The following is a 25,209-nucleotide window of genomic DNA, read 5'->3' on the forward strand; positions in this document are numbered from 1 at the left end:
GAGGTACGGCACCGCACGGCGAGGTACGGCACCATACAGCGAGGTACGGCACCATACAGCGAGGTACGGCACCATACAGCGAGGTACGGCACCACACGGTGAGGTACGGCACCACACGGTGAGGTACGGCACCACACGGTGAGGTACGGCACCATACGGTGAGGTACGGCACCACACGGCGAGGTACGGCACCACACGGTGAGGTACGGCACCATACAGTGAGGTACGGCACCACACGGTGAGGCACGGCACCACGCTGCGGGCTGAGCGACACCGCCCGACCTGCGCTTCTTCACCCGCTCCGTTTACATTTAGCACCGATTGCTTTAATTCAACAGCTGAGCATTAAGCAATATTTACTCCCGGCAGCAGATCGATGTGTCTCTGTGTACACAGGCCGGCTCTGACCCCACGCTACCGGTGCCGGCTCCATCGCCTCGCACCCCGCTCAGCTCATCGCACTCCGCTCCTCACTGAATAACTGGCTGGGCGCGAACCGCGCGCGCACAGCTCGGAGCGCGGCGCATGCGCCCTAATGCTCGGCTCACCCCCCGTGGAGAACACGGCGCATGCGCAGCTGTGCCGAGCGGTCGGACGCGGCGCTGCTCTCAGCCGCACGGCCCCGTTCTGCACGCGGACGCCGCGCTGCTCCGTGCCGCTCCGCCCTGCAGCGCTGCCGTGTCCCGCCCGTCGCGGTGCGGGGCTCACACTGTGCGGACCCCGCAGCACAGCGCAGCACACACAGCACAGCATAGCGCAGCGCGGGGCGGTGCCGCCGTTCCCGTGGGCGGGGCTGTTGTGCAGCGCGCGGCCGCCCGGTGCCGGTTCCGGTCCGTCGGTGCCCGCGGTCGTTGCTGGGTTTGAGCAGCCGGTCCCGCCATGGCCGCAGCCGCGTGGCTGCCCGCGGTAGGTGCCGCGCGGTGCCGGTCCCGCTCGGGGTGCGGGGATGGCGGTGGCCGCGTGACCTTGGCGGCGCGGTGCGGGGCTCGGGGCCGCTCGGAGCGGGGCGCGGCTGCGGCCTCCCGTTGTGGCGCTGCTTCTCGCCGCGGGTTAAACCCGCCGTCGTTTTGCCGTTACGGAGCTTCCTGGGGTTAAACCCGACCCGATCGGCCGCGGCCGGTCGTCGCGGCCCGGGCCTGCCGCGGGGCCTCCGCCACGCGCCGATCGCGAGCGGCTCGGGCAGGCCGCGCTCACACGCTGCGCCGCCGCGGCGGTTCCGGGCTGTGCGGTCACATCCCGCGGCCTCGTCCCGCCGCAGCAACACCCTGAGCGCGGGGCTACCGGCTGCGCGCCGCCGCGCCCGTGGCGGTGACCTTGTGGGGCCGCACCTTGTGGGGCCGGAGCCGCGCGCGGCTCGTGTCCCTTGGCGTGCCGTAATGCCTTAATGCCGTAATGCCTTAATGCCGACCGGCCTTAATGCCCCGAGCCGGCAGTGCCCGCAGCCCCGGGGCGCTGTTACCGAAAGGCGGAGGTGGCAGCTCGGTGCTGGGGGCGAACCGCCCTCCTGCCTGTGCAGGGCTCTGCCCGCACGGTGGGACGCCCCGAGCGCAGCAGGGGTCGATGTGTGCGCTGCTGGGCGGGCTGGGATCATCACTGCAGCGCTGAGTGCTGCCTGTCGTACAGCCTTGAAACGCTGTTTTTAAACCTGCCGAGCATACAGAGGGCTGCAGCCCCGGACAAACAGTCTTAAATAAAGGCAAGGGCCAGTTCCAATGGGAGAACTTCCACTGGTGGGACTCAGCTTTGCAAACGTGTCCTGAAAGCTGTGGATGTGCTGTCCATGCAGCTGTTATGGAAGCAAACGTCTCCCTTTGCTTTCCCACCCCGTGTGTGCTGTCTCCTCAGCCAGAGCTGCTGCTGGGGCTGACTGTGCTGCCCGGCCCGGAATTGGCTGTCCTCAGCTCACCTTGTGCTAAGAATACCCCGTGGTATCACACAGCAGCTCCCCAGCAGCTTGGCAAAGCCGGAGTTACTCTGTTTCACTTTAATTTGCTCCTAGTTTAAAGCAGGAAACTGAAAGGGATACCATTTTGGAAGCGCCATTTGTGTGGCATTGAACTGTTTGAAGATCCATTGGTGTAACAAGACAGTATCTTCTTGTTTTATGTTCCTGCAGGTTTCTCGACTGCTGGGTGCTTTCAAAAACCACAAACAGGTGACCAGAAGCTTTAGTAGTGCTGTGAGTATGATGGCCATCTTTTCGTCTTTTAAGAAGTTTCTCAAGAAAAACATAAGGCCTGAATAAGTGAACGTTCCTACCTTTAATGCCAAGCTGCATTTACTGCGGTTAATGACTTTGCTAATAAAAAGGCTGTAGAAGAAACCAGATGTGTCACAAAACATGGATGTGAGCTTCTGAAACTTCTGCTCATTCTGAAATGGGCAAATGTGGGCAAATGAGATTGTTGAGAAGCTTCTCGTTCTCTTTCACAGACATTCTGCTAAGCAATAGGTTTCCTTTAAATCCTGCTGCTTTTATAGCACCTCGCAGCTACGGTTCTGCCTTTTCATGGCCCTCTTTGCTGTATTCCAAGTGCTGCTGTACGTGCTTTAGCACTGTGGGTGCCTGAGGTCCCTGCAGGCCTTTCTTTCTTCAGTGAAGGTGGCCTTGAAAACTGCAGTGGTGGAAGCAGAGCTGGGCACTGCTGTGTGCACCCTGAGGCAGGACTAAAGGAGGAGTTGTGGCTTTTAATTCTAGGTTCTGTAAAACCACTTGTGGAAAGACACTGAAGTGAAGGTTGTGTCTCATACAGCACAATAAGATGTAGGCGAGGCTCCTGATCTGCTTGTACCACATTTTACTGCATCAGGTGAACCCTTCTCTGCTGCAGGTGTAGTTCTGTGCTGTGGAGCAGGAACCAATCCTGCATTCCACCAGTTACCTGCTTGCTTAGTAGCTGTGATCTCTTACCTGAAGCTCTGTTTCTTTAGCTTTGCACAGTAAAATTCTTTGGCTCTGATTAGTGGAAACAAAACAGTTCAGATACACTGAAATCCTGAGCATTCCCACAGGAGAAGGCTGGGCACACAGCTCGTTGCTTGATTTGAACTGGGGTTTGGCAAGTAATGCTGTAGGCCTGTTTGTGTACAACAGGCAGCTTCCTTCCCCTGCTGCTCAGTCACCCTGAGCTCTGCAATTCAGTTCATGTGAGGATGGTAAAAGAAGCAAGATTGAGAATGTTACGGGAAGAAAATAATCTGACATTATGAAAAATTGGCCTGAGATTTTGTTGAGAACCTTTAGAGAAGTTAAGATAGACCTGGTGTTTTTGTTCTTTGGGGTTTTTTTTTTTTAAGGTTTTCATAAATGAAATCTTTTGCAGTGTGGGTCAGTATTACACAGCATGCAGATAGTATGGGAGATGTGTGGATGCAGAGCCATGAGTAGGTAGTGTTGTCTCCTCCCCATTTTTCATGAAGAAGGCACTCTGAGATCACTTATTTCAAGCAGTGCTGAGCAGGAAGCTGCTTTTCAGGTTAAACAACATGCTTTGAAACAAAAACAGCAAGCAGATTTTAGACAGTTCTCTCAAAGTGTTTGCACCTCCCTGTGAAAGCAAGCGAGTCACTCTTGCTTCTGCCCACTGCTGCTATTCTTCATAGTCATTTCTGGTAGCTCAAACTTTCTTTTTCTAGTAGTAACGTAGTTCCTGCAACACATGGGAATGTTTCCTACATGGAACACAACATTCATTCCTTTTACTACTGATGCTTCCTTACCCAGGTACAAACAGTGACTTTAATCCCAGGAGATGGCATAGGACCTGAGATTTCTGCTGCTGTCATGAAGATCTTTGATGCTGCCAAAGTAAGTCAGTTAGTTTTGCTGTGAGCATTGTAGCTTTAACTACAGCAACAAATGTTTACTAGTTATAAGTGTTTTCTCTCTAACAAGATAGAGTCACGTTTAAGCTGCTGATACTTTTTGGCAATCCAGAGGGTCAGAAGACAGGGCTGCAGTATCACAGCAGTGTCTGAAACTGTTCATTGGAGGGGAGGGAGGAGTCCAGAGCAAATGTTGCATTTAACTGCTGGAAATGTCAACTGAGTGTATCATGTGAAGGCATGTTGTTGGCACCGCTGTCCTGAGCGACCAGCAGAAAAATGGTCTTTCATCCACTGTAACTTCTCAGCACAGATCAAAGCACTTGTGAAGGGGACTGCCTTATTGTTAGAAAACTAATGGCAATTATTCTGTTATACCACATTCATCTCTGTGACATGAGAACTACATCTGTGCAAAGAGGGCTGTGTTTCTGAGTATCCAAGGAAGTTTGCAAGAATGTGTCCAGTTTGCTTGGGAGAAAATGTAGTTCTTCAGGAAGAAATATTGTCAAATTGTTCCCCTTCAGTAACAGTATCAAAGCACACACACTTTATCTTACAACTGTCCATGGTAGGTTTGTAAAAGGTTTGGTTCCTATGGAATCAAAGAGAAGTTCTGTAATGGCTTTGGCTGTCCCCGGGGAGACAGGTTGGGGGTTCAGTAATGTAAAACCTCTGCATACAAGTGCACGTTTGCAGTTCTTACTCTGATTTGTTTGTTTGTAGGGCGTTTTGCTACTACATTATGCTTGGACTTGTTTCAGTTGCTTATGAACAACCTTAAATCTTTTCCACTGTGGCCCTTCCTGACAGACAGGGGGTAATGAATGCAAATCCAGAAAGCACTGCAGACCGTGTGCAGATTTCCATTTGGATAACAGGTGGATCTGCTGTGCAACCTTCCGTGCAGTTTGGAAGATCAGTTCTCAATGAGTTCAGTTTCTAAAGGTCTTGCGTCTCTTGTCAGGAGGAATGTGACAGCTGTAGCAGGTGGAAGAAAGCAGTGTGTAAACACAGTCCTAATGCTGTCTGTGTGCCATGGCAGGGAGGTGTCTTGTGGTGCTTGACTTTGTGCTGATATAATATTGCTCATACCATTTCATTTTCTATCATTTACACTTTAAAAGTCATCTTTATATTTAAGCATCTCGTACTTACTGTCACTCACCAGAAGATGTTTAGGAAGGCTCAAACCTAATCCCTTTTTATGAAAGGGGAATGAAAACTGGGAGCAAAAGCCATGAGACTGAAGTTAACGCAGAGCAAATGTGTTTAGGTTCCTATTCAGTGGGAAGAAAGGAACGTTACAGCTATCCAAGGACCAGGAGGAAAGTGGATGATCCCTCCAGATGCCAAAGAATCCATGGATAAAAACAAAATGGGATTAAAAGGTATTTTGTGGGTTAATACATTGACATTAAATATTGGTTTTTTAAGGGTGACTTTGGTTTGAATCTGAAGTCTTTCCTCAGTATCACAAAAGGTGGCTAATTATGGAGGACAATCTTCTGTAATCTCTGCAATCTCTGTCATTTGTGTCAAAGCTGCAACTGTCACTGACGTTAGGAAATATGTTACTAAATATCAGCGTTGGATCTGATACAGTATGCTTGTCCAAGGCAGTTGATACATAACAGTGTGTGATAGTTAAGTTCCAGTGAACAGTATCTTCGTTTGCTGTTTGTGCTGAAAACCTTTTGTTAAAAGCTCCCGTTCCATGTAAAATGAAGGCCACGATTTGGCCCTAGAACAGCTGATGAATATCACTGTGTGGAATTCCCGTGGCATTTATCATTGGGGTGGCATTTATCATTGGGGTTACGTAAGAATTTGCAGTTCCTCTCTCACAGCGCCACCTGGTGCTTCAACTGTGATACTTATAAAGTGGTTTTTATCATCTTTTATATATTTATATATTTTTTTCCTTCAGGGCCTTTAAAAACCCCAATTGCTGCAGGGCACCCATCAATGAATCTGCTGCTGCGTAAAACCTTTGACCTCTATGCAAACGTCCGTCCCTGCGTCTCGATTGAAGGGTACAAAACCCCTTACACAGACGTAAATATTGTCACAATACGGGAGAACACAGAAGGTGAATACAGTGGAATCGAGCACGTGGTAAGTTGCTGGGAGTGTTTCTGGCAGAGTTTCTGGGTTTTTTTAACTAGAACTTTGCTCATCTCGGTTGCTTGGCACCGAGAGGCTGAGCAGTGGGGTTTTTGTTGGTTTTTAAGTTAATTCCCCATAATAAAGGCCCTGTATTGTAGCGTGTGTTGTGGTGACGGCCTCACTCAGAATCCTGCGAGTTTGTTGGTCAGAACATTGTTCAAAACTATTGATTTGCACCAATAAGCTTCCACTTCTCCCAGTAATGCTGCTGTTGTCTTTCAGATTGTTGAAGGCGTTGTGCAAAGCATCAAGCTAATCACAGAGGAAGCTAGCAAGCGCATTGCAGAGTTTGCTTTTGAGTATGCTAGAAATAATCAGAGAAGCCATGTTACTGCTGTGCACAAGGCAAACATTATGTATGTTGACATTTCTTTTAAAGAACGAGTAGTAATGTACTTTTAATGATAAACTGCTTTTAGATTTTCTTCAGATGTCTAATGTGTGAATGCTAATGGGAGTAACATGGACAACACCGACCTTGTCTTGACAGGGCTGCAGTCACTGCGTGCTAATGCTCCTGTTACTAACTCTGTGGCAGTGCTGTGACCATCTCCCAAAAACTCTTACTTTAAAAATAATCTTAACCTTGGAAAAATAGCTGATGTCTTTACAGCTGCCATAGCACTTCACTGACAACTAATCCACGCTGTGTGTGATAGTTTGCATCAGCACCACATCAACTCAGTGCATTTACTTCTTCAGTAAACAAACGAGTCAGTTGGGAGCAGTAGTTTAACCATCGTGCATTAATTCCTGCAACACCTTAGGGGCAGATTAAAAAGGCGTAACTTCTGTCTGCAATAGATTAAAAGGATTAATAGTTGTAACTGGGTTTTGGCAGTCTGTATTTTTGCTATTTAATCCTGTTGCACGTGGTTCTGTTTATCTGAACATCACTCGCTTTATGATAACTGCGGTATTCTTCCACTTAATTGCAGGAGAATGTCTGATGGGCTTTTCTTGAGAAAATGCAGGGAAGCAGCAGAAAACTGTAAAGATATAAAATTTAATGAAATGTATCTGGATACTGTGTGTCTGAATGTGAGTATCTATTGGTTTTCATTGCGGATATATTTTATTGTTCAGTTTACATTTTAACTTTAATGCAAATATACTTCTTTCTAGATGGTTCAGGATCCTTCGCAATTCGATGTGCTTGTTATGCCTAACTTGTATGGTGACATCCTCAGGTAGGAAGACCTCAATTTTAACTAGCCCAGCACGTATAACACTGTTAGTTTCCAGACAGTTATTTGGGTTACATGCTGGCCAGATGAATGACTGTTTTCTCCCTCCAGAGTATAAAACTTCACAAATGAGTCTCTCAAAATGATAGGAAGCAATGGTGTTGTCACAGTACAGTCATTCACATTTTGTTGGGGGGGAATTATGCTGACAGCATTCCTCTTAGTAAAAGGGAGTTTTTGCTGGTGGAGGCTATGAGAGTTATTCCAATAGGGCTGGGTGGAGGATATATTATTCCAGAAGTGTGAAGAAGTTAATGGTTCAAATTGTAATACAGAGTGCTTGGATGGATAACGGGGAAAAAAACTTGCTACTTGTCAGCACTGAAGTAGATTGGGTAAGATGACTGTGGAGCCACCACACTTAGAGTGAACTAGCTGTATAGTGAAATGATTCTGAAGACTGAAATGCATAGCCTTTCAGTGTCCTACCATTGTTTGGGTAACTCCTTTCTGCTTTTTAGTCTTCCGTTAGCTAACTCGTAGACAGTCAAATGGTGGGCTAAAAATGTAGATGTGAGAGCTTTATCGGTTCTTTCAGCTTTGAGAGGACAGTATAAAAACTATGGGCACAGTTCATTTGTCTTTCCCCCTTTTACTTTTGAGGAAACCAAATGCAAATTCCTGATGTCTGACCATCTATTGATGTCAGTATTATGACTTATGGGCTGTTCACTAAAGAGATGGGTAAAGCCAGCGTTGTGCCACTTGGAATGTCTCTTAAGTCATACACAATAATCTTTACCAGGAATTCTTTCACCTGAGCAATTTTTTCCCATCATTTTTAGAAGGATTTTATATACATAAAGGGTTGTGTGGCCCTTTCAAGGGAAGTAAGACTTAGATATGTATAGGGTACTCCATGTCGGAATTTTGTCTGGTTCTTGAGTTCTAGAGGTATTCTGTGCTTTTGGTACCTTCTCTTGTGCCTGTGTCTTAATTATGGTATTCTGTTTAGAATCTCCATTTCTCTGTATTGAAATGTGTCCTGTTAGTAGTTCTGCAGATTTTCAGATGTCTCAGCAGTGTAAGTGGCTAACAGCAACTGTTCTTCCTCAGTGTTATTCCTGTTGGTAGTTAGAGTAGGTTACTGTTGCAGTAAAGTGAAGAAACAAAGATGACTTAATGCAGTGCTGAGGGGCAACTACGTGGAAAAACATAAGGATTTTTTTTTTTCCAGTGACTTGTGTGCTGGATTGATTGGCGGCCTTGGAGTAACACCAAGTGGAAACATTGGTGCTAACGGAGTTGCAATTTTTGAATCGGTAAGTCTTCTTATTCAAGATGGGGTAGTAATAACTACTTTGTCTCCACTTGGGAATCCAAAACCTTATCGAAGATGCACAGCGTAGCTATTAAAGAGTAGCTTCTCTGTAAAGCTATGTTTTACTGCAAAGACTTTGAAATTTTACTCAAAGAGAATAAAGCACGTGTTACATGTAAGTTTTTGCAGGGGCTTTTATTAGCACTTTCACCCTTTTTCTTAAACACTTCATGAAATGGAATTTAAGAGGCACAATTGAGAGGTACTAGCTGAACTAGTTCCCCTTTTCTAATGCCTTTGGACTGAATTGTTCCACACTTTCCTATCTCCTTTCCATTAAACATATCACCGCTAAGTAAGTTCCATTTCAGCATGCTTGCACATGAGGATTATGTTTCAAATGTCCTCTGTTAATCAACATATTAACTTTGTAACAGACAGGTTCACTTTTATTTCTAGGTTCATGGAACAGCACCCGATATTGCAGGAAAAGACATGGCAAATCCTACTGCCCTTCTCCTGAGTGCTGTCATGATGCTGCGCCATATGGGACTACACAAGCATGCCGCAAAAATTGAGACAGCTTGCTTTAATACAATTAAAGATGGAAAGGTAATATAAGAGCATAAAATTGATTCAAATCATACCCTACGGTAACAAAAATTAACTTAGAACATTAATGCTAAAAGAAAAGATGCCCTGCTTTGCTGGCCTGAATCACGTGAGCAGTACTACTGCTGTTCTCTGTTGTAATGTTACCTCTGGTGGTATTAAGTTTGCCCTCTTCAGCAACAGGAACACCCTGTAGCTCTCCTCCTGTCTCAGTTTCCACAGCTCTAAAAGCTAGAACTGCATCTCTGTTTTCCATGAAAGGGATTAGAGAGCTAAGTAGTGGTATTTCCCTTGTGAAGTTTATAGTGCATTTACAATAAAATCAAGACCTTAGAGTGAAGGACAATCATTTGCCTTATGCAGACTTAATCACTCACATCAATTCTGACTCTTAATACTTCTGCTCCTGCTTTTCAGGTCACTTCTTTTATTCTTTCCTCCTATTTATCTTGGCTCCTTTTTTATCACAAATAACAGTTATGGGCAAAATGAGATCCAGCGTTTACTTTTTCCCTTAGCATTGTGTGCAGTTTCCCTTAGGGAGTACCTGCCTGCAGATTCAAGACTCGGATAGTATTGGTGGGGGGGAAGGAGTTGTGCTCTGAAACCTGACCTGAATTTCGGCTTGTAATGCTATTGGTGGAAGTTAAAGTATTTGAGTTTTCCAAAATATAATTGGAAAGATTCTGATTATTGCCCTTAAGGGAGATTAGCATTTAGCTGCTGTAATTATCTGGGGTGCCGGCATATGAAGCTGCTTTGTAATTTGAAAGGAACAAGCATGCTTAAACAAAAAGCTGTCATTATTTCACAAGTGGTCTGCTTACAGCTATCTTGCTGTGTGTAGGAGCCAGTTTAAAAAAAACAAACAAACCACTAAACTTACAAGTGAATAGAGAGATGCTTCTGTACAGTTCCCATTTACAGCTCTGGAAATGAAATCTTCCATCTGCAGGTTAGTAATTCTACAGAAGATAACAGCACAAGTTGTGTGACATGGCTACTTGTTTACTAGTTGCTTACCATGTTATGATTCCATGCTCTCAAGGGAGAGAATCTTTTTAAATTGAAAAAAGCATAATGCACTTAAAAATGACAAGTTCCTAAAATTGTAACCTTTGTTGCCTTCCATGCTTGCCCTTTCTTTCCTTCTTCCCTGCCCCAAGCTGTTTAATTAAGATCTGCACGGACGTGATATAAGGGGAAAAACTAATGATTTTAAAATTACCTCTTGAAACTGCTTTTCTCCCTCTAGCTTGGGGCAAACAACATTGACTACTTCCATTTCTTTTCATTTTACTGTCCTCACACTGCCAGAAAGGAGTTGTACTTAATGAAGAAAGTTTAACTACCTGTTTTTCAATCCCTTAACTCAACTAAGCAAACTTGGAAACTGTTAATATGCAACGTTTCAAGAGCTGTGTGTGTGTGCTTTTCCTGTGTGGGTTTCCTTTGAAAAACATATACCCCAAAGCATTACTGAATGACACTCTCTTAATTAGTTGGCACCGTACTGAGTCATCCTGTATGAATTTTACTTCCGAAGGACAGACTTCTTAGGGAAAACTTAAGTCCATAACTCTTAAGTACGTTATGATATGGCCAAGAGACTTTGGATAGCTTTGTCCAAACTCACTTCTTTGGGTAGTTAAATGACATAAAATCTCACTGAGATCTGAACACTCAGGTGACAAAGCTCAATGTTCCTACTCATTTTTCCCTACCTGCCTCATTTGAATTGTTGTTGTTGATGAAGGCGATGCAGAATGCAAAGAAACTCAGACTTGATGTATTCCAGCTCACCTATATCCAACACCTATACAAAACATACACATAGGACTGTACAGTGGTATAACTGGTTCCATTAACCATTTCAGTGATTGCATTTTTTCTTCCTTCAGGCCTTGACAAAAGACTTGGGTGGTAATGCCAAGTGTTCAGAGTTCACAGAAGAGATCTGCAGGAGAGTACGGGACACAGACTAAACTTCTCTTTTGATTCGTATTAACTCTGGAAAGATGCATCACAAAAACACAGTATGTAACCTGGTATCCATATGCCTATATTTTGCTCATCTCTTAAGAGAGCAAAATTTATAGGGAAGGCCTCTTCATTAATAAATTTAGTCCCCATGGCTACAGATGATGCTTGTGCCTGCTTTCAGTGGACTTTAAGTGCTCTGTCTTATTTATTTGTTTCTACCTGGTAAGCATTTTTATGTAAGAGAAGTATTTTTTGCCACTGTAACTGTCTACCGTTTGCTGTTTCAACTGATGGTTTTTATTTTTCACAAAGAAAAATTATGTGAATATAATGTAACCAGAACTAGTGAATTGCTACAGCACCTTAATGCTTAGAGCCTACGTTATTGGTCTTACTGAAATGTAAAGGACAGGCTTTTGGCCTAACAAGAGCACAAGATAAACCTTATAAAAAGAAACGGGTATAAACTGTTTTAAAATAGCAATTTTGTGTTAAAAGCAATGAAAGAACACTTCTAGGTGCTCTGTTGACTGATGGAATACAGCTTTGTTTTCAAAGGACATGGAAAAAAGAAATACAAAATCTTAGAGATTTATTTATGTATATGGGGGGAAAAAAAAAAGACATCAAACCAGCTAGATGTGAGAACTGATATTAACAAAAGTATTTTTCAAATCTCTATCAAAATTGTTCTTACAGGTTTTCCTCTCTGAAATGCAGCTTAATTTACAGGCGAGTTGTAATGAGAGAAAATTGGAAAAAAACTCATTTCTGCTCTGTATTAAGAAGGGAAGTTATTAACTTCAGCAGTTTATACAAAATATTTCATGGCTTCTGCTGGATTGCTTTTTGTGTTAGACTTTGTTTTTATGAAGCCTGCTCGGTGTGTCTCACTGCCCTGATTTTGCGCTATAAAGTCTGAATGTAATGTAGCCCTAATGGAATGAAGACAGATTGAAGGTCTGGCTCTGGTGCCTATGTTCCAGAAATACATTTCATCCCTATTCAAGGAATCAGAGACTTCTTTCTTCTCCTGCTTCCTACGCCTGATAAGCACCAAAGCACCTCTTTTTTTTCCTCTCCTTTCTTCATCACATGCAGGTGATCATGAGCTGTTTTGACCTGGATTTCTTAAGGGTATGCTCCCGTTAGTATATCCTTCAAGAAAATGCACATTTGTAAAACTCATGGCTAACGCAGCTTTTTACCTACTGCCAGAGCCAGGTGTCTTAAAGCTTAGTTGTATTTATAGGTATTATGCCTCTTCATTGCTTTATACAGAGGCTGTTTGGGCTGGTTATTTCAGAATCAAAACTATTTTGAATTATGTCTTCTAGCAGAACTCTATGAAGTAAGCAACCCAGCTTTTTGGTACAGCCTAACAACGTGTTGGAGGAGGGACAGTAAGCTTTATTTCTTGTGCTCTCTGCTTTTAGTGAATAGGGTATCATTTCCTTGTGTGTTTCACAAGCTGCTGCTTCCTTGTTTCCTCTAGATTAATCTTAAGATCTTCTGCAGTACCATTACGCACAAAATGGGGAAAAAAATAAACTTTTTGAAGCCCTACTGTTTGTTGTCTTGATAATCCTAGGCTCCTACTTTGTCTGATGCATTCAGCTGATTACTGATACTTGCAACAAATTCTGAAGTCTATAGGATGCTTAAGACGGATCATCAAACTTTCATTGAAATGATATTCTTCTCTGCATTGTTGGTTGGTTTAAATCAAGAAGGATGGCTGCAGACTCTCTAGTTGTTACCCATTGTAACTGCCACCACTGTCTTAACTATCAGCAGCCCTTTTAACCCTTCATATAACAAGACTTATATTTTCTAAGAGAAAGAAGAGATGTTCCGTTTTGTCAGCAGTAGTACAACATTATTATTGAAACATGCAAGTAGAGTTGCAATACTTATGCTTAAAAACGTGCTGTAAAAACACTTAAGAAGTTTCTGTTCTAAACTGTGCTTTAAGGTGAGAGCTCCCATAATACCTACTTTGTATCTTTCCATTTTCAGGAACTGTTTTCCCAACTTTGAATGTTTGGTTTTAGGAGAAATAGTAATGGTTACTTCAACGTGGATTTAAGAAACAGTGACCTGCTGCTTTCAGAAAAGTGTCTGAAGTGTAGCTGGTATAGAAGTGGAGGAGGGCTTCAAAATGCTGGGCTAGTGAACAGAAATACACTTTTCCCTAGGAGGGAGTAAAACAGGCCTTGGACTTTTTATTATTGTTATTTTTAAAACTAAGCAGCTTTATATCCAGAGAGGTTTAACCATTTTACTAAACAAGTACTGCTAACTACTCGTTTACCAAAGTACCACATGAGCTCCAGGCAACCTCCTGCAGAACAAACAAATTATACAGCCAGATCACTGTTTTTTCTGTTTCAGTCTAGAGAATTTATATTCACTTCACACAACCTATGAGGATATCATTAATCTTGTCCATTTAGGGCATAATGTAAAATCTCTATTAGAAAATGGGCACGCTGTACAGAACAGGACAAACTATCAGGTGAGTACTGGGGTTAACTAAATTAACAGCAGTTTTCAGTGCGTGATTCAACAGACTACAAAATATAGACAAGCGTAAGTCTTCCTTATTGATTTTGATTAGGAAATATTTCCTGTAGCTTACAAATCTCTTACTGCTCCGATGAAAGGCCTCTTACTCTTCATAGAAGGAGTCCACTTCATTTTTGTATTTCTTAAGCACAGTGAACCGTTTTAACTTCATGGTGGGACCTTAAGAGAAGAAGTTAATCACAAAAGCAGAAATAGAAACAAGAATTCCTACCCTGTTTAAGCTTTGGCTTTTCTGCTAAAGAGCCTTTGTTTGGAAGAACACCTACTTGGTTAGTTTAGATCTCTGCTAAAAGTGAGAAGCAGTTGTGGCACGTGGTTGCCTTTTTGTGATCATTAGCACTTCAAAAGCAGCTATAAATAAGCAGGTGATTATTAACTACTACTATTTTTATTTGTTCCTATTAAAAGGCTCGTGGTTTTCAAGTCTTTGAAACAGTTCCCCATTTACTCAGCGAGGCAGCTAACATGGCTGTGGGCTCTTCCATCAATCATTCATTTAGTCCTTTTTTTTAATTGCTGTTAATGATCACTTTTCAGTACTATTACTAGAAGTTATTAACACTTTAATAAAAATGCATTAAAAATTAATTAGAATTGCATAATTACCCAAAGCAATCTCAAACTTAGCTACAGTGTTGTATTCACTTAAATGACCACACAGTTCTACATATGTGTAGATAGAAGAAACTTCAGGTCCTGTATTCTGTAAATGCTCAACTTTCCTTCCTTCAATCCAGTGATCATACACAGAATTTGACAAACAGAACTGTAGTTGGATACTTACAAATCAGCAGCCCCTCTACCATGTGTACACCTTAAGTATAAATCATAGAATCACTTGAGTTGGAAGGGACCCTTAAAGGCCATCTAATCCAACTTCCCTGCAATGAACAGGGACACTCACAGCTCCATCAGGTGCTCAGAGCCCCACAGCCTGATGCTGGGTATCTCCAAGGACAGAGTATCCACCACCCCTGTGGGCAACCTGCACCTCACCACAATTACTGTAAAAAACTTTCCTTATGTCCAACCTAAATCTCCCCCCTTTAGTTTGAGACCATTTCCTATTGTCCTGTCTCAGCAGCCCCTGCTAAAGAGTCTGTCCCCCTTCCTTCTTTTAACCCCTCTTTAGATACTGAAAGACTGCTTATAAAAAAAGCAGCAAATCTTACCTAGTTCTCCACCAGAAATAGAAAAGTCTCTTGGCAGCACTATCCATTTTTGAATGCAATGAACCCTATTAGTGGCATTCATGTTGACTTTGTTGATTCCCTCCTGAATGGCCTGGTAGATCGCCTGATCCCTTGTAGCTACAATCTCTGATACTGTAGTGGCTTTACTACCCATCTTCTGGCAGAAATCTCTGGCTTGTTCAGTGAGGATGTCAGTGGGATCCGATGTATCTGGGTCCAGGACGCTCTAAAATATCAGATGAAGATAATCATCAAATGCTTACTCCTACGAGGCATTATTAAATGATTATTTGATAAGGTTCTCCCTGGCTGTTAAGAATAAAAGCAGCCTAGTATCAACAACCAAACATTCTAATAAGCCTGAAAAAGCAGAAACCTCTACAGCTGACAGTACTTAGTTTTCTTTCTGCATAGCTATCAAATACAAACACTTCTGACTTATACACAGATAACGTGAACAGACCAACAACACATCAATTAAAGTCCGTTCAGCAACCTTAAATTCCTACCAGCTTTCCCAGATTAGTCCATTGTTGTAGGGGGACACTGTAAATAGCTCGAGTCAGAAGCACTGTGTGAAGTTAGAACTTTTAAATATAAAATGTTTAGCCAATCACCTAATCATAAGATCAGACCATCACAATTTGGCCTGTAGTTACCACACATTGTTTTCTTGAAATAACGCCTTTGCATTTAATTCTTGGTCTTCCTTCTAACAGTTCAGAACCCTTTTCATTTTGTTAGGTACTGGTGTGTAGTTTCACTGAAATCAGTATTAAAACTGGTATACCTTTAGGGTCAGCAACATGGACAAAAATTTCTTTTTATCTCCAATCACCATGGCGTTACTAACAATTGGCAGTTCTTTTTTAACAGCATCTTCAATTGGAATGGGAGGCACATTTTCACCTCCAGCTGTAATAATCAAATCTAGACCAAAAGAGAAAGAAAGGCTATTACTTGAAATCTAATTTCAAAGAGCAGGCTAATTCCTGGATGGCTCTACCTTTCTTACTTTTATATGCAGGAAACAATACTTTTCAAAGGGAAGCAAGCCTATTTTAGGTTATCAGTCCGATTGCCTTCAAAACAACAGTTGTAGATATTGATGCTTTCCAAGGATGTGCTTAAAATGTTCATTTTTCCCTCTATATAACACATTTACCCCCATGTACACACACACAGTGTGAGTTTTAAATAGCATAATGTCTTCCATGTAATCCACTAACAGGTTAACGTAACGATGTTGCATATATACACTGGATATTGCACTGCATATACACATGTTGTATAATGTGGACTTTTTCTTTGAACAATCATCTCTTCCAGACTAACATAAGACTCGCTCCAATTCGCCATTAACTCACTGAAAAGCAGTTCGTGGTTATCATCATGATCAAAGCTAATTCTCAGTGCCACCAAGAGGGGTCAGACAAAAACAAGTTAATAGTTGAGGAAAGCTGCACAGAAGCAACAGAGATAGAAGAGGAGCATAATGAGGAATAGGTGAGATTTTAGAGACAGATTTCAGGGTGGAAGCAGTCATTCCTGCCCCACTTTTGACATGACTTAGTATTTTTAAGATTTGTAAACAATAATAGTGATACTAACTTTACTGATAGGGGAATATTCAAATTCTTTTCAAATGCATTAATTCTGAATATATATAATTATTGAAATCATTGTGAAATTGAGAATTACCTAAGCAAATTCCAACTCTGTTTTCACTACACTGGTGGATTCTCACTGCCCTCAAATAATGATCTTGGCAGCAGTTGAGTATGCTTCAAAAATAATGCAGACCAATGGCAGACCAGTCCTGTGTGTAATAATCCAACTTACTGTACACATTAAGGAATGGGCTGGTTCCTCTTAATCCTCTTGGTTCCCTTGTCAGCATAAAAGAATGTAGATGTAATCAAGGAAATATGGCACCCTTTCAGCACTTACACATTTAGTCCTTAGCATCTACTGCTCCGTAAGGAGCAACTATGAGAAATAACTTCCAACCTACACTCACCATTCTGGTATGGAGTAGGCACTCATTTCACAATTATGAATGTTATTTCTTTCCCTGGTTAACGCAGTGCATGCATCTGAGGAAGCACGCATAGTGTTTCTAGGGTAAGAGACTTCTGTCAAACCAGAAAAATACAACAAAGTTGTTGCATGCTTGGGTATGTTTGGACTTCTAGGAGGTTGTTTTACTTTATTTTCCTCTTCTTTTTGTCTTACCCAGATTTTAGTCTTAGATCTTTCACAAGCTCCATGACACTTCATTTTTCAGTCTGAAATGTCAGCTTTGTCACTGTAAAAACTTTTTGCCTACAGATACTCCCTGTCTGGGCTTCTCTGGCAGTGTCTGTGTTTCGCAGCTTCTTTCTATCTCAAATACCAAGAAGCAATTTCTATTGTTTCATGCTTAATCATAAAGAACCAAAGGAAGAAGTCCTGCTTCAGTTACTAGAAGAGAAGCTCCTCTACTACCTTCTATTGCATTTACCTTATTTAGACATTAAAACTAACAGTAAACTGGACAGATGGTTCTTTTATCTCAGACAATCTTCCTAACCTGGAAGTAGAGTAACAGCTGTTAGTTCAGCAGTCAAGGAAGATGTGAGTGCAACACAAACATTAGGGCAGAAGGAGGCTAGGAGGTGCTAAATTAAGCAAAACTGAATCAGATAAGAAAGCAAATTAAAATTCAGGTAACTGTGTTTGGTGCAGCCTATTAATAGTACTTAGTTAAGTCCTGGTGCCTAATAGGACACCATGTTACTCTATGACAAATTAATTCCCCCATGTCATCCCCTTAGTGATTCATCATACATTCTGTGATGGCAGTTACTCAGTTTCTAGATCTCGAGTTTACACATCTATGACAAATCTCACTCTATAAGCACTTATTTTGAGAAAGAACTTCAAGTAACCAATGACCAGTTTTAGTCATGTGAGACTTAAAGCTATGCACTGTAATAGCACCTAAGTTTATTGTCCCGTGCTCTCAAATTTTAATAGTATTCTCTGTAAACATATCACAAAAAGCAGAGGAAACTAGCTCAGACCTGCAGCAATAGCTGTGACATAACAGAGTTGTCTGCTGTTATCATTTAAACATTCTAGTGTGTAATTAAGAGCAAGATTCAGAGGGAGACTGGACAGGATCATTAGAATCAAAAGAAAGCACACTAAACCTGCATGATAATTTTATATTACTTGATATTATTGATCACAAATAAAGGTCTGGGAGATGGACAGCCTCACTATAGGAACTGAGGTATCTCCACCTATTAAAAACCAGAAGGAAACCTTCCCTAAAAGGGGAACACCATGGTTTCCTCATCAGAAAGCTTATTTTACTTTCTGCTAGGTTAATGTAGCTGTGATTAGAAGACAGTCACTAATTGAAACGTGCCACATCTGATATATGACTGAACAGTGCTTGATAGTCATTATAAATGTGATGCAAGATTTTGCTCATTACCTTTAATTCTTCCAGTGACATAGAGAAAGCCATCCTTGTCTAGTTTTCCTAAATCTCCAGAATGCAGCCACCCATCCTCATCAAAGGCTTCTTTTGTTTTGTCTTCCATGTTTAAATAACCCATGAAAACAGTCCTTCCCCAGAAACATATTTCTCCATTGCCCTCTGTATCTTCATTCACTAATTTCACACTGCAGCCAGGTACTGGTTTACCACAGCTATTGGGGAAGAGCAGGAAAACACATAAGGAGAACTGAAATACTTGATGTTGATAGGATATCTACAATACCAACTCCCCGAACCTATCAAGACACAAGCAGTAGTAAGTAACATCCTGCTTTAACTGTTTGAAAGGAATGAAATAACAGCTTACTGGAGCTAACACAGTAGAATATGTAGGCACTTTTTAGCTGTGTATCTTCCTCATGCTTCTTGCTTTTTCCCCTCTCTGTATTTTTGAGGTTTTGTTTTGAAAGTTATCCTACCATAGGTCAGAGCTATACTACACATCCCATTTAGTAACTGACCTGCAGAAAATGCTGTAGATCATTTTCATTGCACCTGACTTGGCATGCTATGGAGGCAACACGTTCACTTTTTGACTTCAAAGCAGTACCATCTTTGCTGAACTCAGTAGTATGCTTCTCAAAGATATAACAACATATAATAATAACTATAAAGTTACCTGTGCTGCCTGTAGTTATACGGCCCTGAGAGGCAATGTGGGCCTGTGGTCTCGCTCATGCCATAGGCTTCATACAAGGTGATGTTCAGACCCAAGAAAAAATACAGTGTTTCTGTATTGAGAGGAGCAGCGCCACAGAAGTGCTTCTGACAGCTAGAAAAACCCAGAGCACTGCGTATTTTAGCAAGCACCAAGTAGTCTGCTAGCCTTGTCCAGAACTGTTTCAAGTCACTGCTGAGTAGAATACAAGAAATGGAAAGAAACAGTAAGTTGGATGAAGTCATACAGTTAGCAAGACATAATCAGAAGCAGGGCTTTTTTAGATATGCATTTATCATTAGTATTTTGAAGTTGACAGACCCACGTCAGTAATAACAGGTAACATTTCTTTTAATTTATTCAGTGTCTTTCATTGCAAGTGAACACCAACTCTTATAGCTTCTGAATACTGCTAATTCAGAAAGCATCTACAAGACCATATTGCATGACACAAAGCTTTTGTACTCCTGATTCTTCATCAGTTAAGAGAATCTCTGAGAACCAATACCACTAAAAATCAGAAATTTGCAAGACTCTTCCAACAAGCTGAAAGATCACTTCAACTCCCAGAAGGCCGAAAGTCAGGCAATACATTCTCAGGGAAGATGGAGGTTGGTTTTACAATTAGCCTCCTGTAATTGATAACTACACCTTCCCTCTTGCATTGTATTTGCTCTGTTGCTAAGTCAGATATTACTTATTTACATGCAGAGAGTATCATTGATGCTTGAGAGCTTATTACAAGCAGACAGCTTCATTCAGGATGCTGGAGACCTTTCTCATTATAATACATACCTGCTCGAGCAGTTCAGGTTTCTCTCTAAGCTGACTGACATAGCCCATGACAGCATTTTCTTCTTCACAAATCCTGACTGAGCAGAAGCATCCTTTAATTTCTCCATGATTTTCTCCCACACTCGGGGAACTCCCATGTGAGATGTTGGTTGCACTTCTTTTAGTGTGTTGATCAAACTGCCCTGTTAAAATCATTAAATCCATTTCAAAACATTGCAGAAGGTCCACATCACTGAAGAAGAGGTTTGGTGATATAGTCTGCAACCTGCCTCCATTTCCCCCTGAAAATTGCTTACACTTCTTCCAAATTTATCTGCCTAAAATAGAAGCTTATTGATCTAGACTACAAATTTGACACATACGTTCAGAATATTGTGAGCATGAATTGTGAAGTTAGCTGCTAAATCATGGAAAATACCATAACTGACTTATTCCCAAGTTCTGTTGTATCAGTTATGGGTTTTATGTGGAGACAAGCAAGAGATCAGCTCATAACTACAGAAAGAGACTCCTCCTATGCAATTTCACCACAGAAGGAAATGGAGTTTAGAGCACTGGATCATGAGTCTAATGGATTTTATTTTTCTGTAATTCCTAAAATAACAAGCTCTTGATCTTCATCTTCTGTGCCTCTTCTAAGATCACATTCCCTCCTTCAGATGTTTTCCTAGATTGAAAAGTGCAATCTTAATCAGGCGCAATGCGAGGCAGTTACCTTCAGAGCATCTGGCTCAGCAAAGTAAACTTGCTCTCCCCATTTGATTCCAGTCCACAGGTCATATATTTGTGCAGCTATGTGGCTGAGTGGAAGATAACTGACTATGGACTCCTGCTGGACCTCTGCAGGTTGCATATCTCCTGCTCTGCTGCAATGTGCTGATGTCCAAGTTATCTATTTAAATTAAAAAATATATATAACACATTTCTTTTTTTTTTTTAACGCAAACAGGATCTGCATGATATGCTAATACATCTATGAAGAATCTGCTTACAGAACTTGCTGAAGACATTGCAATATTTGACTGCATACCAGGTTGTCATTCCTCTGGTGCCACTCAGTCATAAGCAAGGTTAATTCATCTAATAGCACCAAATGTTTGCAGATAATAGAAATAAACGTGCTTGACTGGCTTATGAACACTACCAACTCCCCTCACCCCAGTGTCTCAGTTAGGAAGGCAGCCATGGACTAGATAGACAAGGAGAAAAAGTGATCAGCCACCTTCTGCAGTTTTCCTCCCATGGACACTTTCTACCACGCTGGCACTTTTCACTAGCATGCATCTAAATGCCTACCTGAAAAATAACAATATTTACTCAGTGATAAGTGAGCTCACAGGATAGTTAAGTAACTGCAGCAAGCTAATTGTCATAACATGGCCACGCACAAACAAGTATCCTGCTCCTCCAGAAGATTTGCTGCAATGGTTCACAGAGGCCTCCCCTACACACACAAGCAGAAGTGTATGTGTGAATAACGCTGAAGATTTCCTGCTTGACTTCTTAGTGAAACTGTATGGTGTTTCCTCCTTTCTGATTCTTCTTCATTTATCTAAGAAGATGCAGTTAAAGGATGCAACAGATACATATATTTGTTATTAGAATGTACTGAATTCAAGACCCACTCATATGTGTGGATGTGAGGAAAAGAACATATGTCCATGACAGAAAGAAGGAAATAGCTTTCCTAGAGGAGTCTAATTAATCTCAACTAGCTAGGTGAGGATGCTCAAAGGAAATTATTTCAACTTGGTAGGGAAAAAATACAGATCACATATAATACTTGCTATCATAGTATATCCTTTTCTTCAAAAAAAATATGAAGGCTAACTTGAAAGTATGTTTTACCTAAGAAAATAGAGATTCTCAAGGAAAAGCTTTTAGTGAGCAGCATACTGTGAGAACAGGCCACTCCAAATTCAGGTGGCAGCATTGGTCAAGCAGCTATCAGAGACTTAAACACCATAGGCAGAGTGGGATGTCCTTGAAACGTGTCTGTACAGATTGCTCATCCTCTTTATCCTCCAAAGCCTTACAGCACGCAGGCACGCTCGTAGCAAATCTGTGTGAGTGCCTGTGACCCACTCAGCACTGGTTTTTACAGATGGACAGTGGCATACTTCTTTTGACTAAAGAAGGCAGCAACAGGTTACAGGCAAGGCATGTTTTCCACTGTTGGTCAACATAAAAATAGCCTCTCTGTGATCATCAGCCAGGAATAGTTTGGCAGCTAACATGGAAGTGATACCAGACTCTTTTGAGACAGAAGAACATAGAATTTGCAATGCCAGGTCACTCTTTTTGTCTGTCAAGACTACTGTGTCCTCCTTCAAGGTATTTCTGTGCTGATTACATACACGTGAGTGATTGCTCACTACCTGTAATTGCTTCCACATTCTTTTAAGAGAAGTGACGATGAATAACAAAGTGTGTATTCATAACAAACTACAATCAAACTTGTGAAGTGCTACTTAGAATGGAGTTTCATTTCTCACCATGTTTATGCTTTATCAAAACCAGCTGACTGCATTTTCAATGTTGCTTTGTAATACACAGTCTGTGTTGCAAAACTAGAGCCTTGAAAGTCTTCAGGTAATGTAGCACTCTTTTCGAAACACAAGAACACGTATCCTCATACTTTGCTATTTTTTGTGCTCAAGAAAAAGTTGGAAATACGTACATTGTCATGACTCAGCATAGCTCCTTTTGGCTTCCCTGTTGTTCCTGATGTATATATTAGTACACAGCACTGATTTGGCTTTTGGGAGTTAATAATGGCATCTAAAGTAGCATCACATATGTCATCTCCCAGCTTCAGAAACTCTTCCATCTAGAACATGCAACAGAGAATACAGGATGTCATCCTTGCAAGTCAAAAACATGAAATTACTGAATCTGTCTGAAAAAATGGCAGAAAAGTTCAATGTCTTTCTCTGGACACAATTCCAAGGCACGTTTCCCCAGAAGCTGCCTGTGTTAAGAACTCAATAAGAATATTGTATAACTTTATGTGGAAGCTGCACACAGACAATCTGAAAATATGCTGCTGCGAGTCTTTTCATCATCTCCAAAAGAAACAGTATTACTGTTTCCTCATCCAAGATGCATATGCGCAAGTCATAGAAAATACAATTACGTTACTATCTTGCACCCAGAATGATAATGACTTAAAGGAATCTGAGTCTACATTTTTAGAATTACACTTACCACAATCCAATTTTAATTCCCTGTCCACTACATAAATATTTTCAGTAAAAGAATGAAAACTTCTGGGCAAAAAGCATCATCTAGATGTATGAATGCTTACCCAAATTCCCTGCTGTTTAACAGCAAACAGAACAGATGATGCTGATCACAGCTTCCATTCAAATTTGCTTCAATCTGGAAAGAACTAAACCTTTCATGATGTTGGACTTTTGTGCAGCACAAAGTGGTCCGAGAAGCATGATGAGCTTTATCCTCTACACTTCATTGGTTGTTCTAGGCCACATCTACCATGTGTACCTAGTATCCTGCTAGTTATACTGCTGATCTCTGTGCTAACTGAAAACTAGAATATAATAGAAATTAAGGAAGTTGGTAACCAAAGGTCAGTTTCCTATCAAGACAGGGTGTTTCAAACAGTGCTACAAAACCATGTTATCCAAGAGCAAGATAGAGCAGCATATCCATTCTTCACAATTTCTTACAGGCTGTATCCAAGGTCACGTAGTTGTAAAGGGGATGATGTGTAGGAGAGCAGAAGTTAAAATCTCCCCCTCTGCCTGAGGGGGACCTTATCTCTGTGGCACCTAGACAACAACTTCTTGGGTAGCAATACTGTCCACTGCTAACCACCACTTCCAAGCTTTACACTTTCTTCTACCAAATCAGCTATCTGGGAAGAGAGTAAGTACAGAACACAGCTCTACAGCAAGTAAAGGACTCATCGCTAATCATCTCTACCCACAGAATAAAGCTCTATCTATTTAACTAGCTTCTGGAAAGTTTGGTGTTGTCAAGGGTGTCATTGTTTCTACGTAACTTAGCAGTTGCTCCTGCTTTCCTGACCTTACTGTCTTCTCATACCAGAACGTGTTAATCACTGTATGTATATCTGTTGCCTAGGCTTTGTTTACGGAACAGTACCTGCAACAGTGAGTGCTCCTGTTCTGGACTACGAAAGGTGCAAACAGCCACAAACACTACCGACCGTGTTTGCATTCTGGAAACACATGCTAATAAGAGAACTAGAACTCTGTCCTTACTGCAGGAATTGCTCATTACATCTCAGCTGTCAAACAGCAATCCCTTTTATCATATGACATGTGGTTTAGGTCACTTAGATCAAAGATAATAAATAATCATTTCTGCCTTTGGAAATTTGATCTCTGGATTCTCCTTTGTGCAATATGAACTACAGCAACTGTCAGACTTCCTCACAGCTACCCCTCTCCATGGAGAAAATATGTCCAACACACCTGAACAGGGTTGATTTCAAATGCATCTTTCAGTAATAGAAAAAAAACATGTTCATTCTCTCTTCCAAAACTCTTAATCGTTGAGGATTCAGCAAGTGCTGTTTCAGAATTATCTGCTAGCCCTTACTCCTTTCACTATGAAATATAAGCAGTAATATCTTTGTGTTCCATTTTTCTTGTACTATATGTAAAACTACTCCATATCAATGCATACAGTATTGTAACATTGTGTATTATCAACATCAAGCTGTGGGTGAAATAAGATGTAGATATCATCTGTAAAAGTACAGGCATTTTCATGTTCTTGGATCCAGTGCAATGACCCACAATTCAGATTTGATTAGAGCTGGCGGACAACTTTTTTTAAATGGTAAGAGCTCACTTTCTCACCTGAGAAGCCCACAGGTGTTCTGTTAATCAAAACTGAAAACCAAACAACAACGAACCAACCAGCATTAACACAAAATACAGCTAAACAAGGTAGCTCTCACTGTAAATGAGAAACAACAAACATCATGTTACACGTAAGCTAAACAGAATACACTGATGAAGCTTCTGAATACATTTACTGGAAGACAGCAATGCATTCAGAATGCCAGACGTTCCACAGATCAGAAAGAGTACAAATTCATCAGCTAATTAATACCTTAAGAATAATAACTCTTCCAGCATTCACGTACCGTATACAAATTTGGATGTCTCTCCAAAATTGAATCCCTGTATAGCACAACAGCTTTCAAGTGTGGCAAACGATTCCAGATCTATTAGATTTAAATAAAATAATAATTATAATTTGTTATTCATATCTTGTATTCTTCCCCACTGAAGTTCTGCCAAAACAGTATTTGGGTTGACGGAAGAAACCTC

At 41.5% G+C, this 25,209-nt stretch overlaps 2 protein-coding genes across 6 annotated transcripts in view; one reads left to right on the forward strand and one right to left on the reverse strand.

Moving 5' to 3' along the window:
* The first annotated feature begins 586 nt into the window (after positions 1-586).
* IDH3A (isocitrate dehydrogenase (NAD(+)) 3 catalytic subunit alpha) lies at positions 587-12,663 on the forward strand. Its single transcript, XM_015872503.2, has 11 exons — positions 587-906; positions 2,117-2,179; positions 3,725-3,808; positions 5,102-5,216; positions 5,756-5,943; positions 6,217-6,350; positions 6,933-7,035; positions 7,120-7,184; positions 8,419-8,503; positions 8,962-9,114; positions 11,016-12,663. The coding sequence occupies exons 1-11, from the start codon at positions 880-882 to the stop codon at positions 11,097-11,099; spliced, it is 1,101 nt and encodes a 366-aa protein (XP_015727989.1). The 5' UTR covers positions 587-879; the 3' UTR covers positions 11,100-12,663.
* Positions 12,664-13,292: 629 nt separating this feature from the next.
* The window catches only part of ACSBG1 (acyl-CoA synthetase bubblegum family member 1), a 31,750-nt gene continuing 19,833 nt past the window's right edge, over positions 13,293-25,209 (reverse strand). For 2 of the 5 annotated variants that reach the window (XM_015872488.3, XM_015872482.3), the window contains exons 6-14: positions 25,023-25,103; positions 22,563-22,712; positions 20,598-20,774; positions 19,883-20,064; positions 19,049-19,282; positions 18,364-18,581; positions 15,670-15,809; positions 14,859-15,105; positions 13,293-13,845 (exon numbers count right to left, since the gene is read on the reverse strand). In XM_015872488.3, coding sequence (XP_015727974.1) covers positions 13,769-13,845; positions 14,859-15,105; positions 15,670-15,809; positions 18,364-18,581; positions 19,049-19,282; positions 19,883-20,064; positions 20,598-20,774; positions 22,563-22,712; positions 25,023-25,103 — 1,506 coding nt within the window. In that variant the 3' untranslated portion in view covers positions 13,293-13,768. Of the gene's footprint in view, positions 13,846-14,858; positions 15,106-15,669; positions 15,810-17,382; positions 17,452-18,363; positions 18,582-19,048; positions 19,283-19,882; positions 20,065-20,597; positions 20,775-22,562; positions 22,713-25,022; positions 25,104-25,209 lie in introns of those variants that run through there. The other 3 variants (XM_015872483.3, XR_014934411.1, XR_014934412.1) reach the window with 3 other exon arrangements.

This window comes from Coturnix japonica, chromosome 14 (assembly GCF_054131305.1).
Source record: "Coturnix japonica strain WE chromosome 14, WE-NBRP24, whole genome shotgun sequence".
NCBI classification, from domain to species: Eukaryota; Metazoa; Chordata; class Aves; order Galliformes; family Phasianidae; genus Coturnix; species Coturnix japonica.

Coding starts and splice junctions, on each gene's coding strand:
- IDH3A (XM_015872503.2), top strand. CDS start 880: ATGGCCGCAGCCGCGTGGCTGCCCGCG. Junction 5,217..5,755: donor AAACAAAATGGGATTAAAAG/GTATTTTGTGGG, acceptor TTTTTCCTTCAG/GGCCTTTAAAAACCCCAATT. Junction 5,944..6,216: donor ACAGTGGAATCGAGCACGTG/GTAAGTTGCTGG, acceptor GTTGTCTTTCAG/ATTGTTGAAGGCGTTGTGCA.